Below are 23501 nucleotides of genomic sequence, written 5' to 3'. Positions count from 1 at the left end.
ATGCTGTCTAGGTTGGGCATAACTTTTCTTCCAAGGAGCAAGCATTTTTTAATTTCATGGTTGCAGTCACCATCTGCAGTGATTTTGGAGCCCCCAAAAGTAAGGTCTCTCACTGTTTCCATTGTTTCCCCATCTATTTGCCAGGAAGTGATGGGACTGGAAGCCATGATCTTAGTTTTCTGACTGTTGAGTCTTAAGCCAACTTTTTCACTCTCCTCTTTCACTTTCATTAAGAGGCTCTTTAGTTCTTCTTCACTTTCTGCCATAAGGGTGGTGTCATCTGCATATCTGAGGTTATTGATATTTCTCCTGGCAATCTTGATTCCAGCTTCTGCTTCATCCAGCCTGGCATTTCACATGATGTACTCTGCATATAAGTTAAATAAGCAGGGTGACAATATACAGCCTTGACCTACTCCTTTCCTGATTTGGAACCAGTCTGTTGTTCCATGTTCAGTTCTAACTGTTGCTTCTTGACCTGCATACAGACTTCTCAAGAAATCTGTAGGTAAGATTTCTGTAGGTAAGGTGGTCTACTATTCCCATCTCTTTAAGAATTTTCTTGTTTGTTGTGATCCACACATTCAAAGGCTTTGGCATAGTCAATAAATCAGAAGTAGATGTTTTTGTGGAATTCTCTCGCTTTTCCCATGATCCAGCAGTTGTTGGCAATTTGATCTCTGGTTCCTTTGCCTTTTCTAAATCTAGCTTGAACATCTGGAATTTCACCGTTCACGTACTGTTGAACCGTGTTAATAATGTTAATAAATATATGAACATTCTCTATTCCTATAAGGGAAAGTGATGAAGGAGCTGGCCGGTCAGCGGGAGCTGACCTCAGCACAAGTCTGGAAAGGGAGGTGGAGGTGTTATGGTGGAGGATTATGGGGGGCATTTGTGGCCGTGCCAAAGGAAAGAAAAATCTTGTCAAGAAAAGACAGCATACAAAGACTTGTTCATCAAAGCCTGTAACCCAAAGGAGTTCCCTCAAAGCTTTATGCCGAGAACTGCAGGCGAGGCAGGTCCCAAGGGTCAGGCGCCCCTTTCTTCTAGTCCCACAACCTTTCCCTCGGTGCTCACGTCATATGAGTGACCTAGAACTGACCCTTGAGTCTCTCTGGGCCTCCTCCCGGCGCCCCCGCCCCCGCCAGAGCGGATGCCAACTCTGCAGCCGGCAGGATGTACGGAGAAAGCCGGAGTCTCTCTCACTCTGTGGTCCAACCCGCCCCGTCGCCATGGTGACCGCCGGAGTCACGCAGCTCCACCCCTTCCTCGCGGCGTGGCCCCACCCCTCCGAACCCGGAAGCTCGCGGCTCGCGCCCGCTGCGCGAACAATTCCGGAGGAGGGAGGGCGGCGGTCCGGTCTCGCTCGGTCGCGCGCCCCGCCCCTCGGAGGCCGGCCCTCCAGCGCGCCCCCACGGCTAGCGGCGCTTACGGATTCTGAGCGCTCAGGCCTCCAGCCCCAACCCGGGCCCCAGCAGCCTCCGAGGCCGGCCCCCTTTCTGGAGGGAAGAGCCGCCTTGGGAGGAGGGACAGGGACCTGGGGGCGGCCACGGCAGGTGAGGGGTGGGAGGGGTCCTGGGAATCCTGGGATGTGGATGTATGATGTGTTTGTGGCCGCAGGTGAGAGTGGTTTGTAGTGATCACGGCTGCCTCTGTCGGTGTGACTTTGTGAGTGTGGCCCTGAGTGGGTCGGCTCATGTGACCATGCACGTGATTGTACGTCCCTGTGTGTGTGTCTAAGGTCGTGTCTTGAGTTCATGGGGGTGATCGGTGTGCCTGTGACCCTGCCTTTGTGTGGCTGTCACCAGTGGGACTGGAAGAAGGTGGAGATCTGTGTGTTTCGCCTCGGGTGGGGGGTCGGGTACTTGACCTGGACATACTCCTGTAATCCCATATTGGGGCTACACTGCTGCAGCCCAGGAACGCATTTTTCCTGTAAACTTTGAAGAACTCTGAGCAAACTAGTTATTTTGGAGATTGCACCTCAGCCTGAAAGTGATAAATGCCTTTGTCATTGCTGAGCACGGGCCAGGTGTGAGGAAAGTGGCAGGGCTAAGCTGTCTCACTTTCCTCTTCTCCTTGTCCTCGGGAGTCCTAAATTCTGCATTTATGCTGCTTCTTTGTCTCCACCTACAATGTTCCAGCTCCTTTTGGCACCGAGCTTCAAGAGACTGAGGGGTAATTGAATAGCTGTGTGCAAATTTCCAAAAGCTTTAATACTAAGACAGGGTACAAGATGAGATGTGACCGTAAAAATGTCAAGTAGTCAGCTTTTCCTCCCATGAGGTTTAGAAGATAATAGAGTAAGTTTCTGAAGATAAGGATAAATCTTCCCCCCAGGAAACCTAAAAAAAGAATAGCTCTGTACTGGTGTGGTGAGGTATGGAGACTTGCATTAGAAAGCCAAGGGCATCCTCCAGAGACCCTTAGGTTCTAATATTTTGCTATTGCTTGTGTCAGTAAGAATCATAGATTGTCTGTATGTAGAGCATATGATTGAGGAAAAGGATCAGAAAATCTCTGACTAGTTGAACTGGTTAGATGACTTAAACATTTGTAAAGGCGATTTCATTGGCTGTGAATTGGCAGGGTCTGTTGAAATCCTGAGGGATAAGTGGACTGTAAAGTGGCTGGTTTTGGTGAAACCTTGATGGAGAAGTGCATGTAATTCTTGCACACTCAAAACTGGCAGTTTTATCCTGGAGCAGCACAAGGGCCAGAGAGGACTGGGTGTCTAGAGCACTCTCTGAGAAGGGGGTTTCCCTAAGCAAGACGAAGGGAAAATTCCTGCCACCCATTTCCCAGCAGCATGAACAGGTGCTTTTGTTTTTGTGAAGAATTGTGAGAGATCAAATCAGCGTTGAGCTCCTGGTCCACATTCTTTCTTATTTAATACTGATCAGTTGGATCACAGTCTCAGTGAACCTTTTTTTTTTTTTTTGCCATATGCAGAATGTTCCCCTTGTGACTTGGAAAAGTATTCCCTTGTAGTGGATGAAAGAAAGCTAGGAGAACAAAATTCCTTTTCATACCACTCACAGCCGCTTTCCCTTTGCAGCAGTTTTTTCCCCTCTTAAATGTCAGTTGGTCATATGCAACATTTGGTATCTATCTTACGTTTCATGTACTGCCAAACTAGCACAAGTGTTCACATCACTTGCTTCTATAAAAATGTAGTCACCGTTCAGTGGGATCTCCAACCAGTGAGATTAGTTATAAAATAAATGTTATAATATTGAGTGGTTGTGGATAATACTGAAGACTGTGGTAAGGAACCTCGTTCTACTTACTCCTGAGGGAAGAAGTGAATGACAGTGAGTGTGTGAGCCTGTGTACAATGTGTGTGTGTATATTTGTATGATAGTTTGGATGTTGCAACTGATTCCAAACTATGAATCATTTATTTTATCCCAAGTTTGGTGAATATAGAAGCAAAATTTCTGACTTTAGTCAGACAAAGTGTTTTGAGTAGGTGTTTTGTTCTGATCTGTTGAGTAGGGATTTTTTTCTAAACATGTTTTTGATATTTCCTCCTGTAGAATAGTGATTGTTTATAGTAATGGTATACTAGAAAATGTCTTGATTAGGCAATAGTTAGATGACATAGGAATAGTTCAAGTCTGTCCAGGTAGAAAGTTTTCCAGAATTAACTATACTTACCAGTTGCTTTCAGTTAAAAGCAGTGACCAGCTTAGAGAAGGGCTATAGTTCAAATGGCTTCAGTTTTTTAACATGTTAATATTTGTTAAGAGAAAATGGATATGCAAAGAATGATTTTCTTTATTTCAGTATGAATAAGAACTACATCCATGCACATTGATTGTCTGTATAATACTGGCTGATGATTTTCTTCATATTTTAGAACCACTGAAGATTTCAATAAACTTTTCTAAGAACCATCCCAGCCTTGAAAGAAAAGGCCAGTTATTACAGTGTTAAGGTTGTAAACCTAGTTTAATATTGGATGTCTACATTTACCATCTCCTTGGGGTTCAGTTTAGTAGCCCCCAAGGCTAGAGGTAACAGTTGAGATTGCTGAGTGCCCTTTTTTTTTGAGGGAGCAGATGTGGAGGGCCAAAGAGGAAGATTCATTGGCTTAAGAATCCCTGGCACCTGACCAGCCCAGAAAAGCCCCTCTAAGTTTCTCAGTTCACAGTCAAGCCTAAGACTTAAGTCCTAGGGTCTCAAACTCATCCTAGCCCTGCTAGGAAAGTCCAGGCTTGTGCTGCAGTAGAGGACATGATGCAAAGGAGCATTTGAGTCCTTCCAAACCAATGGGTAGAATTTCGTCATTTGGCAATAAGAATCTGCAACAAGGAACTATAATTTTCAAGTTCCTGTTATGAAACAACATAGATTTTTAAGCAAACAGGGGCAGCTTTAAGTTGAGGATGCCCGGCCAATGTAACACTAATAGGTACCCAGGTTAAAAGGGATTCTAGGATTGACTAGTTCGGCCTGCTTAGGATGCAGTCATTTCATTTAGTCGACAGATAATGCCTGCTGTGTACGAAGCACTATGCTGCACTTTAGGGAGAGAGTAGTGAAACAATCCTAGATGAGAAAACAAGCCCCCAAAGGGTCAGTGACTTTTCCCAGGTCATAGAACTATAACAGCTGGAAATCATTAATCTCACAATAGAAGACCACCTGTTTTTTAAAGGCCACATGTTTTATTTTTTTGCAAGTTATTGTGCCTTCAGGAATGTTCTGGTACTTTATCATGGATCTTCAGCGTGCATTATATCACTTTTACCACATCCATATGAACAGCAAGTTTTTCCTGTATTTTGCATTAAAATCTATGTGTGTTTCTGAAGCTGTCTTCTCCTAGAGTTAGATTTATGGCATTTTATGAATTTATGAGGAAGCAGACTTAGCAGCAGCAGCAGGCTTACATGAACTCCTTTTTCTAGTGTGGACTGTTCCCTAGAATTCTGTCAGACAGGAACATCTTTATTAACATAGATTCTTAAGGTTTTGTTGAAAGACAGGCTATTCTACTGCATTTGGAGTCATGTAACTAGGACAGGCAGTCAGGGGTCAGAAAAGACTGTCCTGTGGTCCTGGTTTTGCAATAGCCATGGGATCTTGGGTAAGTCATTAACATTTTCTAGACCAGATTCCTCTTTTGGAGGAACTAAGGGGGTTGGAATAATTCTCTCTCAGGGTACTTCTTGCTTGCTCCATGATTATAGGATTTCACCAATTGTTTTCTGTTGACAAGGTAAAACAGCCCATTTCCTCGGTTTTACCTTTTAAAGTATTGTTGGTAGAACCAGACCAGATTCTACATTTAGTTCTGATGTAAACATGAATTCTTGACGTGAAACATCACATGCTTTTATTTCAGGGTTAACCTCCATTTCAGCTAACCATGGGAGAGATTAAAGTCTCTCCTGATTATAACTGGTTTAGAAGTACAGTCCCCCTTAAAAAGGTATGTATGGTTTTACTACACCTCTTATTTGCAAAATCTTGTATTGTTTTTCATGTGTGATTTAGACATTATGTCTTAGTAGTGTTTGAGAGTAAAGGTTATTGCCAAATATCACGACTGGATTGCAGAACATAATGTTCAACCCCTTCCCTGTCAAGTATAATCAACTTTTGAGACTCATTCAAGAGTAAAAGTCAGAATAACTGTACTCATTATTTTGCAGTTGTTTTTACATATTCAAGCAAGCAGGAATACGTGTACGCCTCTGTATAGTTTGGTGGAAAGTGTAAGCAACAGCACCTGTACAGTAAGTGCAGTTAGATTCTGTTAGAAACCATTTTCCTGTTCTTCAAGATTGAAGATTTACATTATAGATCCTCTGTTTGCCATAATCTGTACTCATTCTGTCATAGTCATCTTTTAGAAACTTTATTTGCCTGGGTTGTCCAAAAACCCTAAACACTTACGTTGAAGTCTGTTGACTGTGAGTCTCAAATTAATCCCAAATGCTTGGGATCACACTGACAAAAGTTGTGTCAGAATAAAATCTTTGCTGATCCCCTTGCAGAAGTATTAGAGTACTATGATCTGAAGATCATCTATGTTGCTGTTAAAATTATTTTGTCAGGGTAGATAGCTGTGGAAGTAGCATGCAAGTTTGAATTAATAACAGAGTTACTCTTCCTATAGAAATTTGAGGTACAGTTTCTACATAGAGACAGAATACCTTCCACTATTGTAGGAAGTCCCCAAATACAGTTTAACAAAGTGGGTAGTGGTGTGCCCATTTTACAGATGAGAAAACCAAGGTTCATGGAGGTTAACATGTTAAAGTCACATAGTCTAGTAGAGTTTGGGTTAAAATCAAATTATCTGGCTTCAAAGCAGCTTGGCAAAGGGAACCTGCCTTTCTTCTTGCTACCCCAGGAACTACTGTCTGTGCTAGAAGAATTGCCACTGGAGTCCCTCTGCCTTGTCCCATCCCCTCAAGTAATTAACATGGGCTCCTCTTGATGAACTCACTCAGCAAGCTAATCACTAGACCCAAAGCAACACAAACTTACCGAAATATACTTGGAAGTAGTTGTAGGAAGTAGTTTCACTGATATAGTGTTATCCTTTGGTCAGTTTGGTCCATAAGTGATGAAGAGTTTGCTTGAAATTTCATAGTGCTAGATTTTAATTTTAGAAATCTGAATGTCATATCTCATGTTTTATTATTAGAAGGTTGGAATTTACTGGATGCACTATCAATGGTCACTAAGATTTTTCACTACAATCACAGCAAAAAGAAACATGAAAAGCAAAAATGTGAGTGGCAGAATCCAAAGGGCAAAAACATAATCATGAGATATACCGTCACTTGTGGAAGTCCGGAAAGTATTGGATAGGGCCCTCTAGACTTTGCCCTGCCCTGTTCATCTGCTAAGTGACTCCGGTTAGCATGCTGCCACCCACATTGGCACCATAGGCCCCACAGCACTGCCAACTTGGAGCTCTCAGAAGATGGAACTTGGGGCTTCCCTGGTGGTCCAGTGGTTAAGACTCCGTGCTCCTAATGCAGGGGAAAATAAGATCCAGCATGCCACATGGCATGGCCAAAGAAGAAAAAAATAGAACCTTGAACCTTTTAATATAAAAGTAGGATAAGTATTGATTTGCATTGGCGTAAGTTCAAGCAGTTAATGTACTTTTCCAAATAGCACCAAAAAGTCAGCCAAAGAGAACGAAAATCACCTATCATGCAGTGCATACTGTATCGAACATTTTTGCCACTATTGAACACTCAGTATCTGCCAGACTCTGTGCTGAACATCTGATTTGTCTCAGCTCATGTAATGCTCATCTTTTTCCCTTACTGGGTCAAAAGCCACTAAATGAGGAAGGTTTCTGATGACCTTCCTCCTTCTCATCCCCCTTTCCCCCAAAATCCAGTTTCTCCCTGAGCCCATTCCCCACACCTGACCGAATGGTTTGAAATACTCTCTGGGGACAGTGACACCTATACCTGCCTCATCCCTCCTCTCTAGCAGAGGTCTCTGTCTCAGAGGCTTGGGCTAGATCAGGCTCCTGAAGCATCTCACTCATGGTCCCATCTCTACCCAGCTTCTCCCCAGAGCCCGGAGTCTTTTCTATCTCTCGTCTCCCCTTTCACACACTAACCCTGCTGATCCCAGCCAGCCCTCTGGGCCAGCACTGGAGAATGACTCTGCAAATTGTCCTCCTCCTACATGCGCGCGTGCACACACGCAGCCAGAAATATGGGGGAGAGTTAAGATGCCATGTGCAGAGTTTACTGTTTAATGGTGAACAAAATAAACTTCAAATAATCATGACTGGAGAGGAAAATTCCAAGCTGAGAGAAAAAGAAGCTCTCGGGAAAAGTATAAAGCAGTTCCATGGACTGTGTCAGTTCTGAAGAAGGAAAAGGAGACAAAGCTGTTTATTATATGTACTGGTCTGGTGTGATCCCCACGTTAGTGTGTAAACCACCAAGACAGTGGTATTAAAATTGTCAGCGAAGTTACGGTGTCGAAATAACTATTAACATGTAAAATCAAATCCATGAGATTTTTCATTTTCTTCTTATAACTTTCCCTCCAGATTATTGTGGACGATGATGATAGTAAGATCTGGTCGCTCTACGATGCAGGCCCCAGAAATATCAGGTGTCCTCTCATATTTCTCCCTCCCGTCAGCGGAACTGCGGATGTATTTTTCCGGCAGATTTTGGCTTTGACTGGATGGGGTTACCGGGTTATAGCTGTAAGTATTGTTGATTTAGGATAACAGTGCAGGTCCACCTTTTCTGATTTTGTGTGTGTGTGTGTGTTTCTGTTTCTGAGTATAGTAATAGGCATGTTTCTTATTGTAAAATACTGTTTTTCATTTTTAAAATGTGAAAGGGAGTTTTTTGATGAAGGTGGTATGGTTTGAAAACAAACAGAGGCGCAGAGGAGACAAACCTTTATCGAAGCTTTCTCTACCCTCAGCTTGAACGTGCATTTCCTGAATAAGTCTGACCGGTAGGAAGCGTTGTTGTTGTTTATAGATGAGGCTGAGGTCTGGACATTTTAGAGATGGCTGAGGGTCACACAGCCAGTAGGCAGCAGAGGGAGAACCCAGCTCAATCTTCTGACCCCATTTCCTCCCTTCTTTTATTCCATCACTGCTTGTGAGCAGCAAAGGGGACCGAAAGCTTGCTTTACTGTGAGTCTTTGACAGGTGAGGTGAGGTTCATTAATTAGCTCATATCCTTCATATTTGGTTAAAAAGTATGTTGTTTCTAATTGTTATCACTGCTGCTGCTGCTGCTGCTGCGTCGCTTCAGTTGTGTCCGACTCTGTGCGACCCCAGAGATGGCAGCCCAACAGGCTCCCCAGTCCCTGGGGTTCTCCAGGCAAGAACGCTGGAGTGGGTTGCCATTGCCTTCTCCAATGCATGAAAGTGAAAAATGAAAGTGAAGTCGCTCAGTCGTGTCCAACTCTTGGCACCCCCATGGACTGCAGCCTACCAGGCTCCTCTGTCCATGGGATTTTCCAAGCAAGAGTACTGGAGTGGGGTGCCATTGCCTTCTCCGTGTTATTGCTGAGTTTGGTCTAAATCTAGTTTTGCATTGGTCATTCTTTAATCTCCCTCTCTGGGAGGAGGGCGTAGGCGGGAAGGCGCCGTTGCTCACCATAGAGTGTTCGGCACGCCTTGACTAGGTCAGGATGGTGGACTTCGGTTTCCTAACTTCCCCGAAGCAGTGGCCCTGGCTTTGGAGCTGGCGGTTGTTTTCTGGGACCTAGAATGTTAACATGTAAATGGTACTCCTCACGGGAGTACTGCTGTTAGTATACATTTTATTTACTGCCTAGAGGAGAGAAAATGTGGACCAGGGCTCTTCTCTTAGAAGGAAACTGAAAATTCCACTGGGGCTACCACCAACTGGGGTCACAGGAGACAAATGCAGTTCCTCTTCCTCTTGACAGCCCTGCTTTTTCTTGGAAAAACTCGTTACTTTCGGCCGCCTACTTTCCCCCCAGGTCTTGTCTTCTCCAGGTAAATCTCTCCGGAGTCTTTAACCATTCCTCATATGGTGTGTTGGAAGCCCTGCCATGCAATCCTCCCTTGTTCTGGGTTTTCAGTAATCCCTCTCTGCACAGCATTCCAGGAGAGGAGGATGGTGGCCGCCCTCCTCCTAGTCCTTTGCAGCTGAAGTGGTGACACTTTCTGTCTAGGTGATCGCTGTTGGTCAGCCAGGGAAGGGGAAACTGAGCAGCCCCCCAGCTGTCTGTCTCACTTTTGAGCGTTCTTCAAAGCAGACAGCATGTTTTTGGTTCTAAACTGACAGGGCACACAGCCTTGCCTTTTGCCTGGATATTTCTTCTTGCCCTCAAGCTTCCTGATGTGGGCATTCCCTATTTCTTAGCTAGATAAAGAATCAAGGAAAAAGACAGCAGTGTCTTCAAAATCACTTTGTCCTTAAGATTTGATCAAAGTGCCAGGAGATTTCTGAAATTTTACTAGACATCTGTTAGTATCCAGCAGTTAAAAATGCATGGGTCCTTTTTTCATTTACATTTTTATTGAAATAATTATAGATTCACATGCAGTTGTAAGAAATAATAGATACCCCTTATATACTTTGCCCATTTTCTCCCAATAGTAACGTTTTATAAAACTGTAGTAGAATATCACAGCCAACATTGATGTTAATATAATCCACCAACCTTGTTCACATTTCCAGTTTTACTCATACTCATTTTGTCAAGAGATTTTTCTGCATCTGTTGAGGTGATCATGCGGTTTTTCTTCAATTTGTTAATATGAGGTATCACACTGATTGATTTGTGAATATAGAAAAATCCTTGAACCCCTGAGATAAACCCCACTTGATCATGGTAGATGATCTTTTACTATATTGTTGGATTCAGTAGTATTTTGAGGATTTTTGCATCTATGTTTATCTGTGATATTGGCCTGTAATTTTCTTATTTTGTGAAATCTTTGTCTGGTTTTGGTATCAGGGTGATGGGGGCCTCATAGAATGAGTTTGAGAGTGTTCCTTCCTCTGCAATTTTTTGGAATAGTTTTAAAAGGATAGGTGTTAACTCTCCTCTAAATGCTTGATAGAATCACCTGTGAAGCCATCTGATCCTGGACTATTGTTTGTTAGAAGTTTCTAAATCATAGTTTCAATCTCTTGTAATAGGTCTATTCATGTTTTCTATTTCTTCGTGGTGTGTGTTCCTACTGATTTCTCCTTTAAGCAATTGCCTGTATATTGAGGTGCTCTTACATCGGGTGCATATTTATTTACAATTGTTATATCTTCTTGGATTAACTCCTCGATCATTATGTAGTGTCCTTCTTTGTCTCTTGTAACAGTCTTTATTTTCAAGTCTATTTTGTCTGATAAGAGTATCGCTCCTCCAGATTTCTTTGATTTCCATTTGCTTGGAATACCTTTTTCCATCCTTTTAGTTGCAGTCTGTATGTGTCCCTAGATGTGGGTGTATCTCTTATAGACAGCGTTCAGTTCAGTTCAGTCGCTCAGTTGTGTCCGACTCTTTGCGACCCCATGAATCGCAGCGCGCCGGGCCTCCCTGTCCATCACCATCTCCTGGAGTTCACTCAGACTCACGTCCATCGAGTCAGTGATGCCATCCAGCCATCTCATCCTCTGTCGTCCCCTTCTCCTCCTGCCCCCAATCCCTGCCAGCATCAGAGTCTTTTCCAATGAGTCAGCTCTTTGCATGAGGTGGCCAAAGTACTGGAGTTTCAGCTTCAGCATCATTCCCTCCAAAGAAATCCCAGGGCTGATCTCCTTCAGAATGGACTGGTTGGATCTCCTTGCAGTCCAAGGGACTCTCAAATATATGGGTATTTATTATTATTAACTTGTTTATTTTGGGCTGTGCTGGGTCTTCATTGCTGCATGGGCTTTTCTGTAGTTGCAGCAAGCAGCGGGTACTCTCTAGTGTGGTTCATGGGCTGCTGATTGTGGTGGTAGCCCTAGATCTTGTTTTTTGATCCATTCAGCTAGTCTGTGTCTTTTGGGTGGAGCATTGATCTATTTACATTTAAGGTAATTATCAATATGTATGTTCTTAATTGCTGTTTTGTTAATTGTTTTGGATTTGGTTTTATAGGTCATTTTTTCCTCTCCCTCTTTTTTTCTCTTCTAACCACTCCAGTATTCTTGCCTGGAGAATTCCATAGACAGAGATGTCTGGGGCTACAGTCACAAAGAGTCGGACATGACCAAGTGGCTAACATACTTTCACTTGCAATTTGATGACTATCTTTAGTGTTTTGTTTGGATCAATTTTTCTTTTCTATGTGTATCTATTGCAGATTTTTGGTTTGCAGTTACCCTGAGGTTTTGATATAGCGTGCTGTCTCTGTCTCTCTCTCTCTGTCTCTCTCTCTCTCTCTGTCTCTCTCTTTCTATACACACACACACACACACACCCACACGATTGTTCTAAGTGCTGGTCTCTTAATTTCAAATGTATTTCTAATGTCTTGCATTCGTACTCTCCTTTTCTCATGATTGCTGGGTTTGATATCATATTTGTGTGTGGATGATTTCCTACCTTTTACTGTATATTTGCCTTTACTAGTGAGCTTTCTCATTTGTAATTTTCTTGTTTCTAGATGCGGCCTTTCTTTTTTGTCTAGAGAAATTCTTTTAGCATTCATGTAAAGCTGGTTTGGTGGTGCTGAATTGAACCTTGCTGAGTAGAGTATTCTTGGTCGTAGGTTTTGCCTGTCATCACTTGAAATATATTGTGCCACTCCCTTTGGGCCTGGAGTAGCATCATTACTCCGAATTCTTTTTCAGGTAGAGTGCCTGTCTCCACTTCATTTGTTCTTCTCGGGTTTTATCTTGGAACACATTTCTTTGCATATCATTTTGTCTAGTTTTCTGTGTTTGTGGCCTCTGTTCCTCAGGTGTCTCATTATGGTTTCTTCTTTGGGTATAGGCTTTTTTTTTGGTAGGCTTAAGCCTTTTTTGTTATGGTTGTTCAGCAATTAGTTGTGATTTTGGTGTTTTCATGAGAGGAGGGTAAGCTCAAGTCCTTCTACTCCACCATCTTGTCTCCAGCTTTTTTTTTTCCCCTATGCTTATAGTCTCTCTTGCTCAGAGTGTCAGATGCAGAGGCCTTCCACCTGGCACTTTAGGCCAGACACCTCAGCTCTGGGACACTCCTTAGGGCACAGACATTTTTAAATTAAAGGATTCATAAAAATGTCATCTCCTTTCTTTTAGGCTATCATCTGACTCAAACTCTCAAATTTTTGCTAGGAAGAGTCTGTTCTCCATCCTGCCTCAGAAAAGTGGAATCGTATCCACGAATGGAATTTTAATAGTAAAACTAACATATTACATCATATCTGAAATTATCCCATAATTTACATGGTGGTATCTATCCCAATGATTTGTCATTAGCCAAATAAATCTAAGTGCTTAAAACAGCAAGCCTTTAAGATGAATCTTACGTGTATTAAAGGGCACCCTTAGGTGACAAACCTGAGTCCCCTAGAAAGGAATTAGTGACTTGTGTTTCTTTTTCTTCATTATTGTCAACGTTAAGGGGTTACCTGGGGTCAAGCACCTGAAATGTTTAATCACAAACAAAAGTACTACAAGAAGTCAGATAGAATGACTAAGTCAGTAAACGTAGAGGAACAATTTTATTGAATACTCCCTTAAAGAAATGCTACCAAAAAGAGAGGAAACTCTCCTTAGAAGGATTTCTAGTTCTGAGCCATAATTCAGAATGAAATTGGTTTAAGGGGAAAACAAAATTTTCTTACTTGAATAGGTTCTGCTCTGTTCACCCTTGAACCTCAGAGTTTCTAAGCTATTTGGAAAGGAAATTGATGTGAATTGAAATTGTTGTATACGTAGTATCACTAGAGTGTGGTTTTTATTTTTATTTTTTTAATTGTTCTGTTAGATAAAATTGGAATTTTGAAGTCTAGGATAAGATGAGAGCTTATTTTCCTATGTTTTGAAAAAGGAGCAGAGATTGAGCAAATGAGAAACACTGTTGTGAGAGCCCTAAATTTTTCAGATACATATGAGTTGTATTTTACTTTTACAATTTTTAAAATAAATTTAAAACTTGTTATATTCTAGTTGCAGTATCCAGTTTATTGGGACCACCTTGAATTCTGTGATGGATTCAGAAAACTTTTAGACCATTTACAATTGGATAAAGTGAGTACCTTGAAACTAGTTACTCACATGTGATTTTAATGCAACATTTACGTCATTGTCTGGTGTTGTCTTTTTTTTTTAATAACAGCTCTTTAGAGCTAGAATTCACATACCATACAGTTTACCCTTTTAAAGTGTATAATTCACTGTTTTTTAATATATTCAGAGATATGTGCAACCATCACAACAGTCAATTTTCGAACATTTTTTCCACCCCAAAAAGAAACCCCATACTTAGCAGTCACCACCCTTCTTCCTCCCTGGAGCCCTGTCTGTGGATTTGCCTGTTATGGATATTTTATATAAATACAAAAATGTAATTTGTGGTCTTTTGTGACTGGCTTTTTTCACTTCGCACGAGATTTTCAAGGTTCATCGATGTTGCAAATTCTATCAATAACTCATTCCTTTTAATTGTTAAATAAAATCCCATTGTATGGATGAAACACATTTTATTTACCCATTCATCACTTGATTTGTTTCCACTGGTTAGTTATTATGAGTGATGTTGCTATGAACATTCTTACACAAATTTCGTTTTCAGTTCTCTTGAGTACATGTCTAGGAGTGGAAATACTGAATTACTGAATTAAAATTTCTGTTTTCTTAAACAGAAACTGTAAAGTAGATTCATTTTCTAATATAATCTGTGAATAATATTTTTTAACTAATATAACATATACACCATTGTATTTTTTCTTGACAGGGTATAGACATTGCATTTAAATACAGTATTTCCTAAACTTCTAACTGCTGTAAATATTTCAGTCTAATGACTGGTGATAACATTATATTCTGTGGTTGGTGATAATTAAAACAGTTTTTTGATACTTCAAGATTAGTCATTGTTTTTAGGATCCTTGTGTTTGTTTCTAATTAGGTTCATCTCTTTGGGGCTTCTTTGGGAGGCTTTTTGGCCCAAAAGTTTGCTGAATACACTCACAAATCTCCCCGAGTCCATTCCCTCATCCTTTGCAATTCCTTCAGTGACACCTCTATCTTCAACCAAACATGGACCGCAAGCAGGTAAGAATGTAAACATGTGACCAACAGTTTTGTTATTTTTAGTGGAATTGAAAATGTTGATGTTTGGTTTTTTTGAAGCATTAGAGAGGGAGGGGCCATATATACTTTTGTCTTCTGAAACCATCCTGGCTTTTAGCATTAGAAACAGTCATCCTTGCAAAGGAAAAGAATTGAGAGAATTCTAACTTCAGTGTTTCCCATTACTTTAAATCATCGTCTGGCTTTATTATAGTTCACATGCCTTTACGGTTTCCCTTCAGTGCATATCTCACTGATACTGTATTCTGCTTGCTCCACTTAGTATTTTGTGTACAGAGTCCTGTGTAATGACTGTTACAGTTTTTTTAAGGCCTTCGGCTTCTCTCAATTTTTCATCAGGTTCTACTGTAAATCTTTGTGTGTAAATTACTTTGTTCCTCTCTTTCTGGGTTATTTCCTTGAGATAGGTTCCCCGAAATGGAGAGACTGTTTAGTTCGCTGGCACTTTTACAACATTAGTCTGCTTTTTAGAAAGATGGAGAGGGCATAATGCTTTGCAAGGCAACCAGTGGGGTACCTGCTTTATTGGAGCCATCCCTTCGTTGATTTTATTGTTTGAATTAGTTTTATAGATGTCTAATGGTACCTTAAAACTGACTTCACTATATTTCTTTCATTGCTAACAAGGCTAGGCTCTACCCCCCAAAAGTAGCCTATTGACTTAACTTACCTGAGTGATCAGATTGGTTTTCACAAAATGTTCTAGGTAAACATTGTTTTCATGGTTTTCACAACTATTTACTATTGCATTCTGATTTTTTTAAAAATGTTTCCTGATGTTTTCTCACTTATTTACTCAGCATTTGTGCAGCAATTTCTTGTATGCATTAGACAGATACTTCATGTCCAGATGATGCACCAAAAGTCATTCTTTTTGATGATTTTTTCATGTTGTTTTGATTGTCAGAAGTCAAGACTTCCCTACTTAGTGCTCTTGCATATCAGTAATTTTTTATCAAATGTCTGAATACTTACTATGTGTCACACAGAGGCTTCAGGGATGAACAGAGCCAAGAGGATGACCCCCCGCCCCTCACTCAAACACAGAAAGCACCCAAGCAGCATCCCCTTTAGAAGTTAAGAAGCTGTTGGGATGGGTTGGAGTAGAGAACTTAGATCATTGAAGGTGACTGAAAGATGGCTAACTGGTCCTTATAAGGGACGTTTACTGAGAATGTATATCAGAAGGTGGTCTGTACCTTTTATAAGTCATTTTCAGCATAGGTTTAAAAAAATTCATGTTTACCCTATATAAGGGCTCCCAATGTAATTAATGGAGTAAACTCTAACTAAAGATCACATATAGAAATACATGAAGATTGAATTGCCTTGAATTAGCCCAAGAATCCCCTAGTAGCAATAGTAGGTATAATAACTGTGATTTTACTATTTTGAAATCTATCCTTTAATGTTAATCAAAAGGTGATATAAACCTTAAGATTGATATGGTAAGTGTTCAGTTTTCCACAAGTAGCTTAAGCCATTGAAAATAAGGCCAACTAGAAAATAAAATCTTGGAATTATCAGAATGTTTATCTCAATAAAGGCATTTTGAAATATTGCTTATAATTATTCCCAATCCTCAAAGGTTTGATCATATGAAACCATAACTCTTTGGGAACTTGAGAAAGCATTTATAAAAACTGGATGCTTCAAAACTAGCTATTTGAAGGAAGAGACTAGGTTTTTTAAATCTCTAAATCCCAAATGCCTAGCTATACAGAGCTTCAATATTGAATGAATACTTGCCACTCATGTATTGTCTTGTAAGTTTAAATGTCAGTTTTTTGTTTGTTTGTTTTTTACAGCTTTTGGCTGATGCCATCATTTATGCTTAAAAAAATAGTTCTTGGGAACTTTTCCTCTGGCCCAGTGGACCCTATGATGGCTGATGCCATTGATTTCATGGTAGACAGGGTAAGGATCATGACCTTGGGGAGGGGACACCTTGACCTGGGAATTTTCATGTCTTCTTGGTTCCTGAGAAATACGTGTCTCATTCAGTGTGTATTAGAGGTGTTTGTTAAGTATTTTTCCATATTAACTTTAATACATTCTAAATGGATATTACGGCTGCTGAATAATTTATCAGAATCATTTGGGGAAATTTAAAAAACACAGACTCTAAGGGCTCACACTAGGCCTTGAACTGGAATCCCTGGCCGAGGGCTCTGGGAATCTGTTTTTACCTCACTCCTCCACTTCTGCCTCCCCAGGTCAGTGTGATGGAGCAGGTTTGTAGATGTGCAGGTAGAAACTACTGGATAGATGATTTTTTCTGAGGCCTCTTCCAGCTCTAAGATCACTGAAATGTTTCTCTGTCTTCATTAAACTTCTGGAATGGGCTTGCTGCCCACAGGCACCTGGTTGAAGAGGCAGCTCAGGTTGAGGGTTGTGGAAGGCCAGGTGCCCAGAACAGAAAAGTATCACCACTTCCAGGGCCCAGTTATGGTCTCAAATACATTTTGTCTCCTCAGTGGTTAACTTACTGGCCCCACCACACATAATGCCACCTTTATAAATAGAATATTATCTGTGGATATAATGTAAATGTGAAAAAAATTTTTTTGAAAAATCTTTACCTGTGTTTTTTCCTGCAGCTGGAAAGTTTGGGTCAGAGTGAACTGGCTTCAAGACTTACCCTGAATTGTCAAAATTCTTATGTGGAACCTCATAAAATTCGGGATATCCCTGTAACCATTATGGATGTAAGTTTTCTTTAAGTAAAACAGATGCTTTACCTTTTTTATATGTATATGTCAAGATCCACCTTACAAATCATTTTACGATTTTTCAGTGTTGCTTCAAACACTGCATTGAATTTGTTTTTACCACCTGCCCCCCACACAGCTTTCTCAATTTCAAAAAAAATCTTTTATTGCTTATCCTGTATTTTTCCTGGAAGGAATGACACCATTGAAATAAAAATAAATTTAAACAAACATGGTAGTCCTTACCCATTTTGGTTTGCTTTGCTGTTCTTTTTAAGCTGTTACAAATCTGGGCAGCAAAACGAAGGTGCCAGAATCCCATAAAGTCCAGTTAACACAAAAGCTTGCTTCTTACATGTTTTTTTGATTATAGTAAAATACACATAAAAAAATTCACATAACAAAATTTAAACTACTTTTAAGTGTACAGTTCAGTACCATTAAGTATATTTATAGTGTGGTCCAGCTGCCACTGTTAGCCATCTCCAGAACTTTCCATCATCCCAAACTGAAACTCTGTACCCATTAAACAATAACTCTTCCTTCACCATTACCCCTAGAGACCCTAGTAACTTTTGTCCTGCTTTTTGTCTCTATGAATTTACCTGTTCTAGGTACCTCATGTAAGTGGAATCATATAAATATCCTTATGTATCTGGCTTGTTTCACTTAGCATATTTCTAAGCTTTATCCATGTTAAAGCACATGTTAAAAATATCCAGTTATCCTCCAATTAAAAATAAATTTAAAATTTTAAAAATCATTCCCTTTTACGGTTGGATAATATTGCGTTGTATGTATATACCGCAGTTTGTTTATCCTTTCATCTGTGGATAGACATTTGAGTTGTTTCCACCTTTTGGCTACTGTGAATAATGCTGCTGTAAATGTTTGTGTGCAAATACACATTCAAGGTTCTATTTTCAGTTCTTTTGGGTGGTGCATACCTAGAAATGGAATTGCTGAATCATTTGATAATTCTGTTTAACTCCTAGAGGGACTGCCTTACTGTCTTCCACAGGGGCCATACCATTTTACATTCCCATTAGCAGTGCATAAGGTCTCCAATTTCTCCATATCGTCGCCAATATCCTTGTTATTTTCTTTATTTTTTTCTAATAGTGGCCACCCTAATGGATGTGAAGTGGTATTTCACTGTGGCTTTGACTTTTTATTTTAATCATATAACTGTTCTGTCTCACAATAGATTTATTCCTAAATGCAAGTAATATGGTATTTAAATTAAAAACTGATTTTTATCAGGTTATTATGAACATGTACAATAACTTACTATTTTCTATTGTAATTGCTACATTCCAACATTTACCATGACACAGAGTAAGCTTGTCAATACTCTCAAAGAAATATATGGTCCTCACAGTGCATTTGCTCTGCCTGCACTTTTAAAGTTATGGTCACCACTTAAGTACATGGTCACTTAAAATGTCTAGAAGTTTTAGCAAGGTGGAGACGCACCTGTCTTTATTTTCATGTTTTTTTTTTTTTTGTCTTTTATATTATTTGAATAATTTTTGCATGAGTTTGAACATAAATTTGTGTGAGTATTATGATTCTTGAGTCATATATTGCAAACTTCCAACAGTGGCTCCCCCAGGAAAGGGCCTGGACTTTTTATCTAATATTCTTAATTTTTTAGATAATTATTTTCACAGAGTATATCACACATATAACTGCTTTTACATTAATACTAAGTTCTTTTGGGGTTTCATGATCTTTTTGAAATTGGTGTTTTCAGTGATTGCTTGCTATTAATGTTCTGTTAATTTAATTAACTATCTTTGAGGACAAATGAAATTCATGGTATAGTTTTTTTCCCCTAAACAATGCAAAAGACATTTGGCAGTAAAATCTGTGTGTTTTACTTTGAAGTTAGAGTCACTAGGGATGAGCAGAAGGTGGTGGCCCAGACTTCAGAAAGGTTCAACCATGTCTCCTGTAAGGAGTGCTTGGGGGGACACTTTGCTTAATGTGAAAAGAACACATTGAAATAACAGTTTTGTCCTCATATTCTTCTAAAGGTGTTTGACCAGAGTGCACTTTCAACTGAAGCTAAAGAAGAAATGTACAAACTGTATCCTAATGCCCGGAGGGCTCACCTTAAAACAGGAGGCAATTTCCCATACCTGTGCAGAAGTGCAGAGGTGAATCTCTATGTACAGGTAGGCCCTTGGATGGAACCCAGAGTCTATCGTTTGAAACATAAAGCTTTTTGGTGGTGGAGAGAGAGAACTATAAAATTCTCTGTAGGAATGAAGAACTAACTTGATAAAGGTGGTCTCCATGAGTAATTTATAGAATTCAAGCATAGTAGAGACACCTGGGTGCCTGTCTGCCCACTCTCCCTTCTCTATGAACCACAGGCCTGAACTCACACACTGAGGAGCCATTTGGTACCATGGAACCTTGGCTCCCAGATTCAAGGAATTCAGTCAGGACACCAGACTTAAATGGAGTCAGTCTGAGTCCCATGAAGTGACTTCTTGGTCGAATTTTAATGCATTAAAACGTACACACAATCTAACACACACCACCTCTTCAAACACCTGCCTAAACTGATATTAGAACAGTGTGAGAAACAGCTGCTTTGCAGTTTGGCAAATAGTGTCATGACTTAAAAAACCAATCATGTTCTTTGATCCTGTCTGATTCCCAGAGACAGTCATTATGATATTAGAACAGCAGAGGATGGGAAGGACCTGATTCATAGCAGCAGAGGAGAAGGGTAAACACCTGCTTGAGAAGCAGCGTGCTGCAATTTAAAATGTTAGTAAGAAAATGTAGTTGCCCAGAAAGACTGGTTACATAAAGATTTTTGACTTTTTGTTTTCTAATTTTCCTCTAGTTAGTATATATTACTCTAGTTTTTTAGTGTTTGTATGTTTATTTTTATTGAGGTATAATTGGTTTTTTGGGCTTCCCTGGTGGCTCAGACGGTAAAGCATCTGCCTGCAATGCAGGAGACCCAGGTTCAATCCCTGGGTCTTGACGATTCCCTAGAAAAGGGAATAGCAACCCACTCCAGTATTATTCCCTGGAGAATTACATGGACAGAAGAGCCTGGCAGGCTATCGTCCACAGAGTCTCAGTCAGACACAACTGAGCAACTAACACATACGTAGTTGGTTTATAATGTTAGTTTCACGTGTTCTACGTAGTGATTCAACATTTTTAGATTAGAGATTATGTTCCATTTAAAGTTATTGTAAGATATTGGCTATATACCCTGTGATGTACAGTATCTCCTTGTGGCCTATTTTATACGTGGTAGTTTTTACCTCTTAACCCCATACCCCCATCTTGCTCCTTCCCTGAGTACTCTATAATTTAGAAGTAGAAATTATTAATATGCGACAGTGATGTTTAAAATAATCATTCTGCATTTCTGCAGATACATTTGCTTCAATTCCATGGAACCAAATACGCAGCTATTGACCCATCGATGGTCAGTGCCGAGGAACTCGAGGTGCAGAAAGGCAGCCTTGGCATCAGTCAGGAGGAGCAGTAGCTGTTAGTGACGAATGGTCCAGCGTGTTTGTACAATCAGTGACGTCAGTGCCCGCCAGTCGGCCTCTCTTCGGTTGGTCAGGTTCACCGGTTATCACTGTGTTTGGAACTAGGACTGATGGTCATCTTCGTGACAGGCAGCAGCTCTTCTAAGCCAGTGTAACTATTTCCTCTTCAGTTTTTTTAGCTTTTGAACTTAAGTACTTTTGGAGACTCCCATTTTAAGAACTGTGAAAATTTTGCTACCGAAAGTATTTACCCACTATGTTCTTAATTATTAATTTCTTAGTTTGGGGGTTTTGTAGATTTTTTTCCTTTTCTTTCTGTCTTCCTTTCTTCCAGTTATTTGCTGTAAATGCTGCATAGCCACGTTATGTATAGCACATTTGTTTTTTTATGCTCTCTTGGTTATAACAGTTATTAGAGTGCCAAGGCCGTCACCCACTGTTTGCTCTCCTGCAAATCAACTACTTCTAATTTCCAGTTAAGCCAGTTGTTTTTAATTTTGGCTGTTGTCTTTCTACCCATACAGTCTTTGGAATAAAAATTCAATTTCAATGAGTTGAATTTTATGATTTTATGATTTTTTTGGCTTTTATGATTATCGCAGCTGCCAAATGGGCTGCCTACACATAGGACTCTGAGAAGCAGAGCATGGTGTTTGCCAAACCTGTGTGACTTTTGGTAAGTGACTTAATCTCTCTAAAGCACACTTGGCTCATTGTTAGATTACAAAAACAGTCATTTACTGAGCGGCTGCGCTGGCAAGGTACTTTTCATACCTGCTTTTCACCACCTCAATGGAAAAATTTAAACACACATAGAGAAAATAGTATAATGAACTAAATCCCCATCAGCTTCAAAAATTATCACCTCATTGATGGTGTTGCATCATCTCTTACTCCACCCTCACTTTTTCTACACATACTCGTATCACTGGGTTATTTTAAGGCAATTTCTGATATCTTATTTCATCTGTAAATATTTTTCTATGTACCTCCAAGAGATAATGCCATTATCACACTTTAAAAAATTCAGCAATAATTCTTTCATACTAATATCCAGTCAGTGTTCCTATTTGTGATTCTCTCATAAATTATCTTTTTACAGTTGACGTGTTCTACTTAGCTTCCAAAGTTCACACTTTGGAAGGACCAGAACCGACCAAAAAGATCCTCCATGACAAAAGATATTAAGAAGAAATCACAACCAGATGGGTAGGAGGGGCACAGTTACAATATAGCCAAGTCCCATACCCCCAGGTTGGAGACCCACATACAGGAGAATTATAATTGCAGAGGTTCTCCCAAAGAGGGTTCCGAGCCCCAAGTCAGGCTCCCCAGCCCAAAGGTCCTGCACTGGCAAGATGAGCCCCCAGAGCATTTGGCTTTGAAAAGCAAGCAGGGCTTACTTTCAGGAGTCCCAGAGAGCTGGGGAGGTAGACACTCCTCTCTCAAAGGGTGCACACAAAACATCACATGTTCTGGGTTTCAGGGCAGGAGCAGTAATTTGATAGGAGCCTGGGTCAGACCTACCTGCGTTTTAAAGTTTCCTGGAGAGTCAGGAGGCAACTGCAGCTCACGCTAAGGGTATAGACACTGCTGGCAGCCAATCTTGGGAGCTCATTCTACCATGTGGACACTGGCGCTGGCAAGTGCCATCATGGAATCCTCCCTCTAGCCTGGCTCTGGCTCAACAGCCTGCATGCATCACTGCTGGGATGCCTCAGGCCAAGAGTTGAAAAATATACTAGAAGAAATCAACAGTAGAGTTAATGCTACAGAGGAATGGATCAATGAGCTGGAAGATGAAGAAGTGGAAATCACTGAAGCCAAACAGAAAAATAATGAAAAGACAAAGAGACCTCTGCAGCAACATCGAGTTCACTAATATTCACATTATAGAGGTTCAAGAAGGAGAAAAGAGAGCCGAGAACATACTTGAAGGCATAAAAGCTGAAAAAGTCCCTAACCTAGGAAATGAAACAACCAACCAATCTAGAAATTGCAGAGTCCTTACAGGATTAACCCAAAGAGAAACACACTAAGACACATTGTAGTCAAAATGGCAGAAATTAGAATATTAACCCATTACTGACTGGAGGATTTTTGCAGAAACTTATACCGGGGGCTATAATATGTCTCTGGTCCATAATGTGTTAAAAGCAGCAAGTGAAAAATAAAAGGAAGTCCTATAAAGCTATCAGCTAACTTTTCAGCAGAAACTCCACAGGCCAGAAGAGAGTGGCATAATATACTTAAAAGTGATGAAAAGGGAAAACCTACCACAACCAAGAATACTCTACCCAGCAATGCTGTCATTTAGATTTGATGGAGAGATAAAAGCCTTACAGAAAAATAAAAGCAAAAAGAGTTTATACCACCAAACCACCTTTACAAGAAGTGTTAAAGGAACTTCTCTAAGCAAAAAAGAAAAGACCACAACAAGAAACACAAAAATTATGAAAGGAAAAATCTCATCAGTAAAGGCAAATGGTAGAAGTAGGAACTCATCCTCACAGAAAGCTAGTAGGAAGGTTAAA

General features: G+C 40.3%; 1 protein-coding gene across 2 annotated transcripts; it reads left to right on the top strand.

The window, feature by feature from the left end:
* Positions 1–1220: 1220 nt before the first annotated feature.
* SPG21 (SPG21 abhydrolase domain containing, maspardin) lies at positions 1221–21526 on the top strand. 2 transcript variants are annotated; one of them, NM_205772.1, is made up of 9 exons: positions 1463–1559; positions 5357–5443; positions 8048–8209; positions 13578–13658; positions 14539–14684; positions 16532–16640; positions 17324–17431; positions 19474–19614; positions 20844–21517. In NM_205772.1, exons 2-9 carry the CDS (start codon positions 5381–5383, stop codon positions 20958–20960), a joined length of 927 nt encoding a protein of 308 aa, NP_991341.1. In that variant the 5' UTR covers positions 1463–1559; positions 5357–5380; the 3' UTR covers positions 20961–21517. The 2 variants fall into 2 exon arrangements, with proteins under 2 accessions (XP_015328493.1, NP_991341.1); XM_015473007.1 differs by lacking the exon at positions 5357–5443 and having other exon boundaries at positions 1221–1559; positions 20844–21526.
* Positions 21527–23501: the final 1975 nt, after the last annotated feature.

The sequence above is a fragment of the Bos taurus genome, chromosome 10, assembly GCF_002263795.3.
Source record: "Bos taurus isolate L1 Dominette 01449 registration number 42190680 breed Hereford chromosome 10, ARS-UCD2.0, whole genome shotgun sequence".
Taxonomy (NCBI): Eukaryota; Metazoa; Chordata; class Mammalia; order Artiodactyla; family Bovidae; genus Bos; species Bos taurus.
This window is presented reverse-complemented; position numbering and strand designations above follow the sequence as displayed.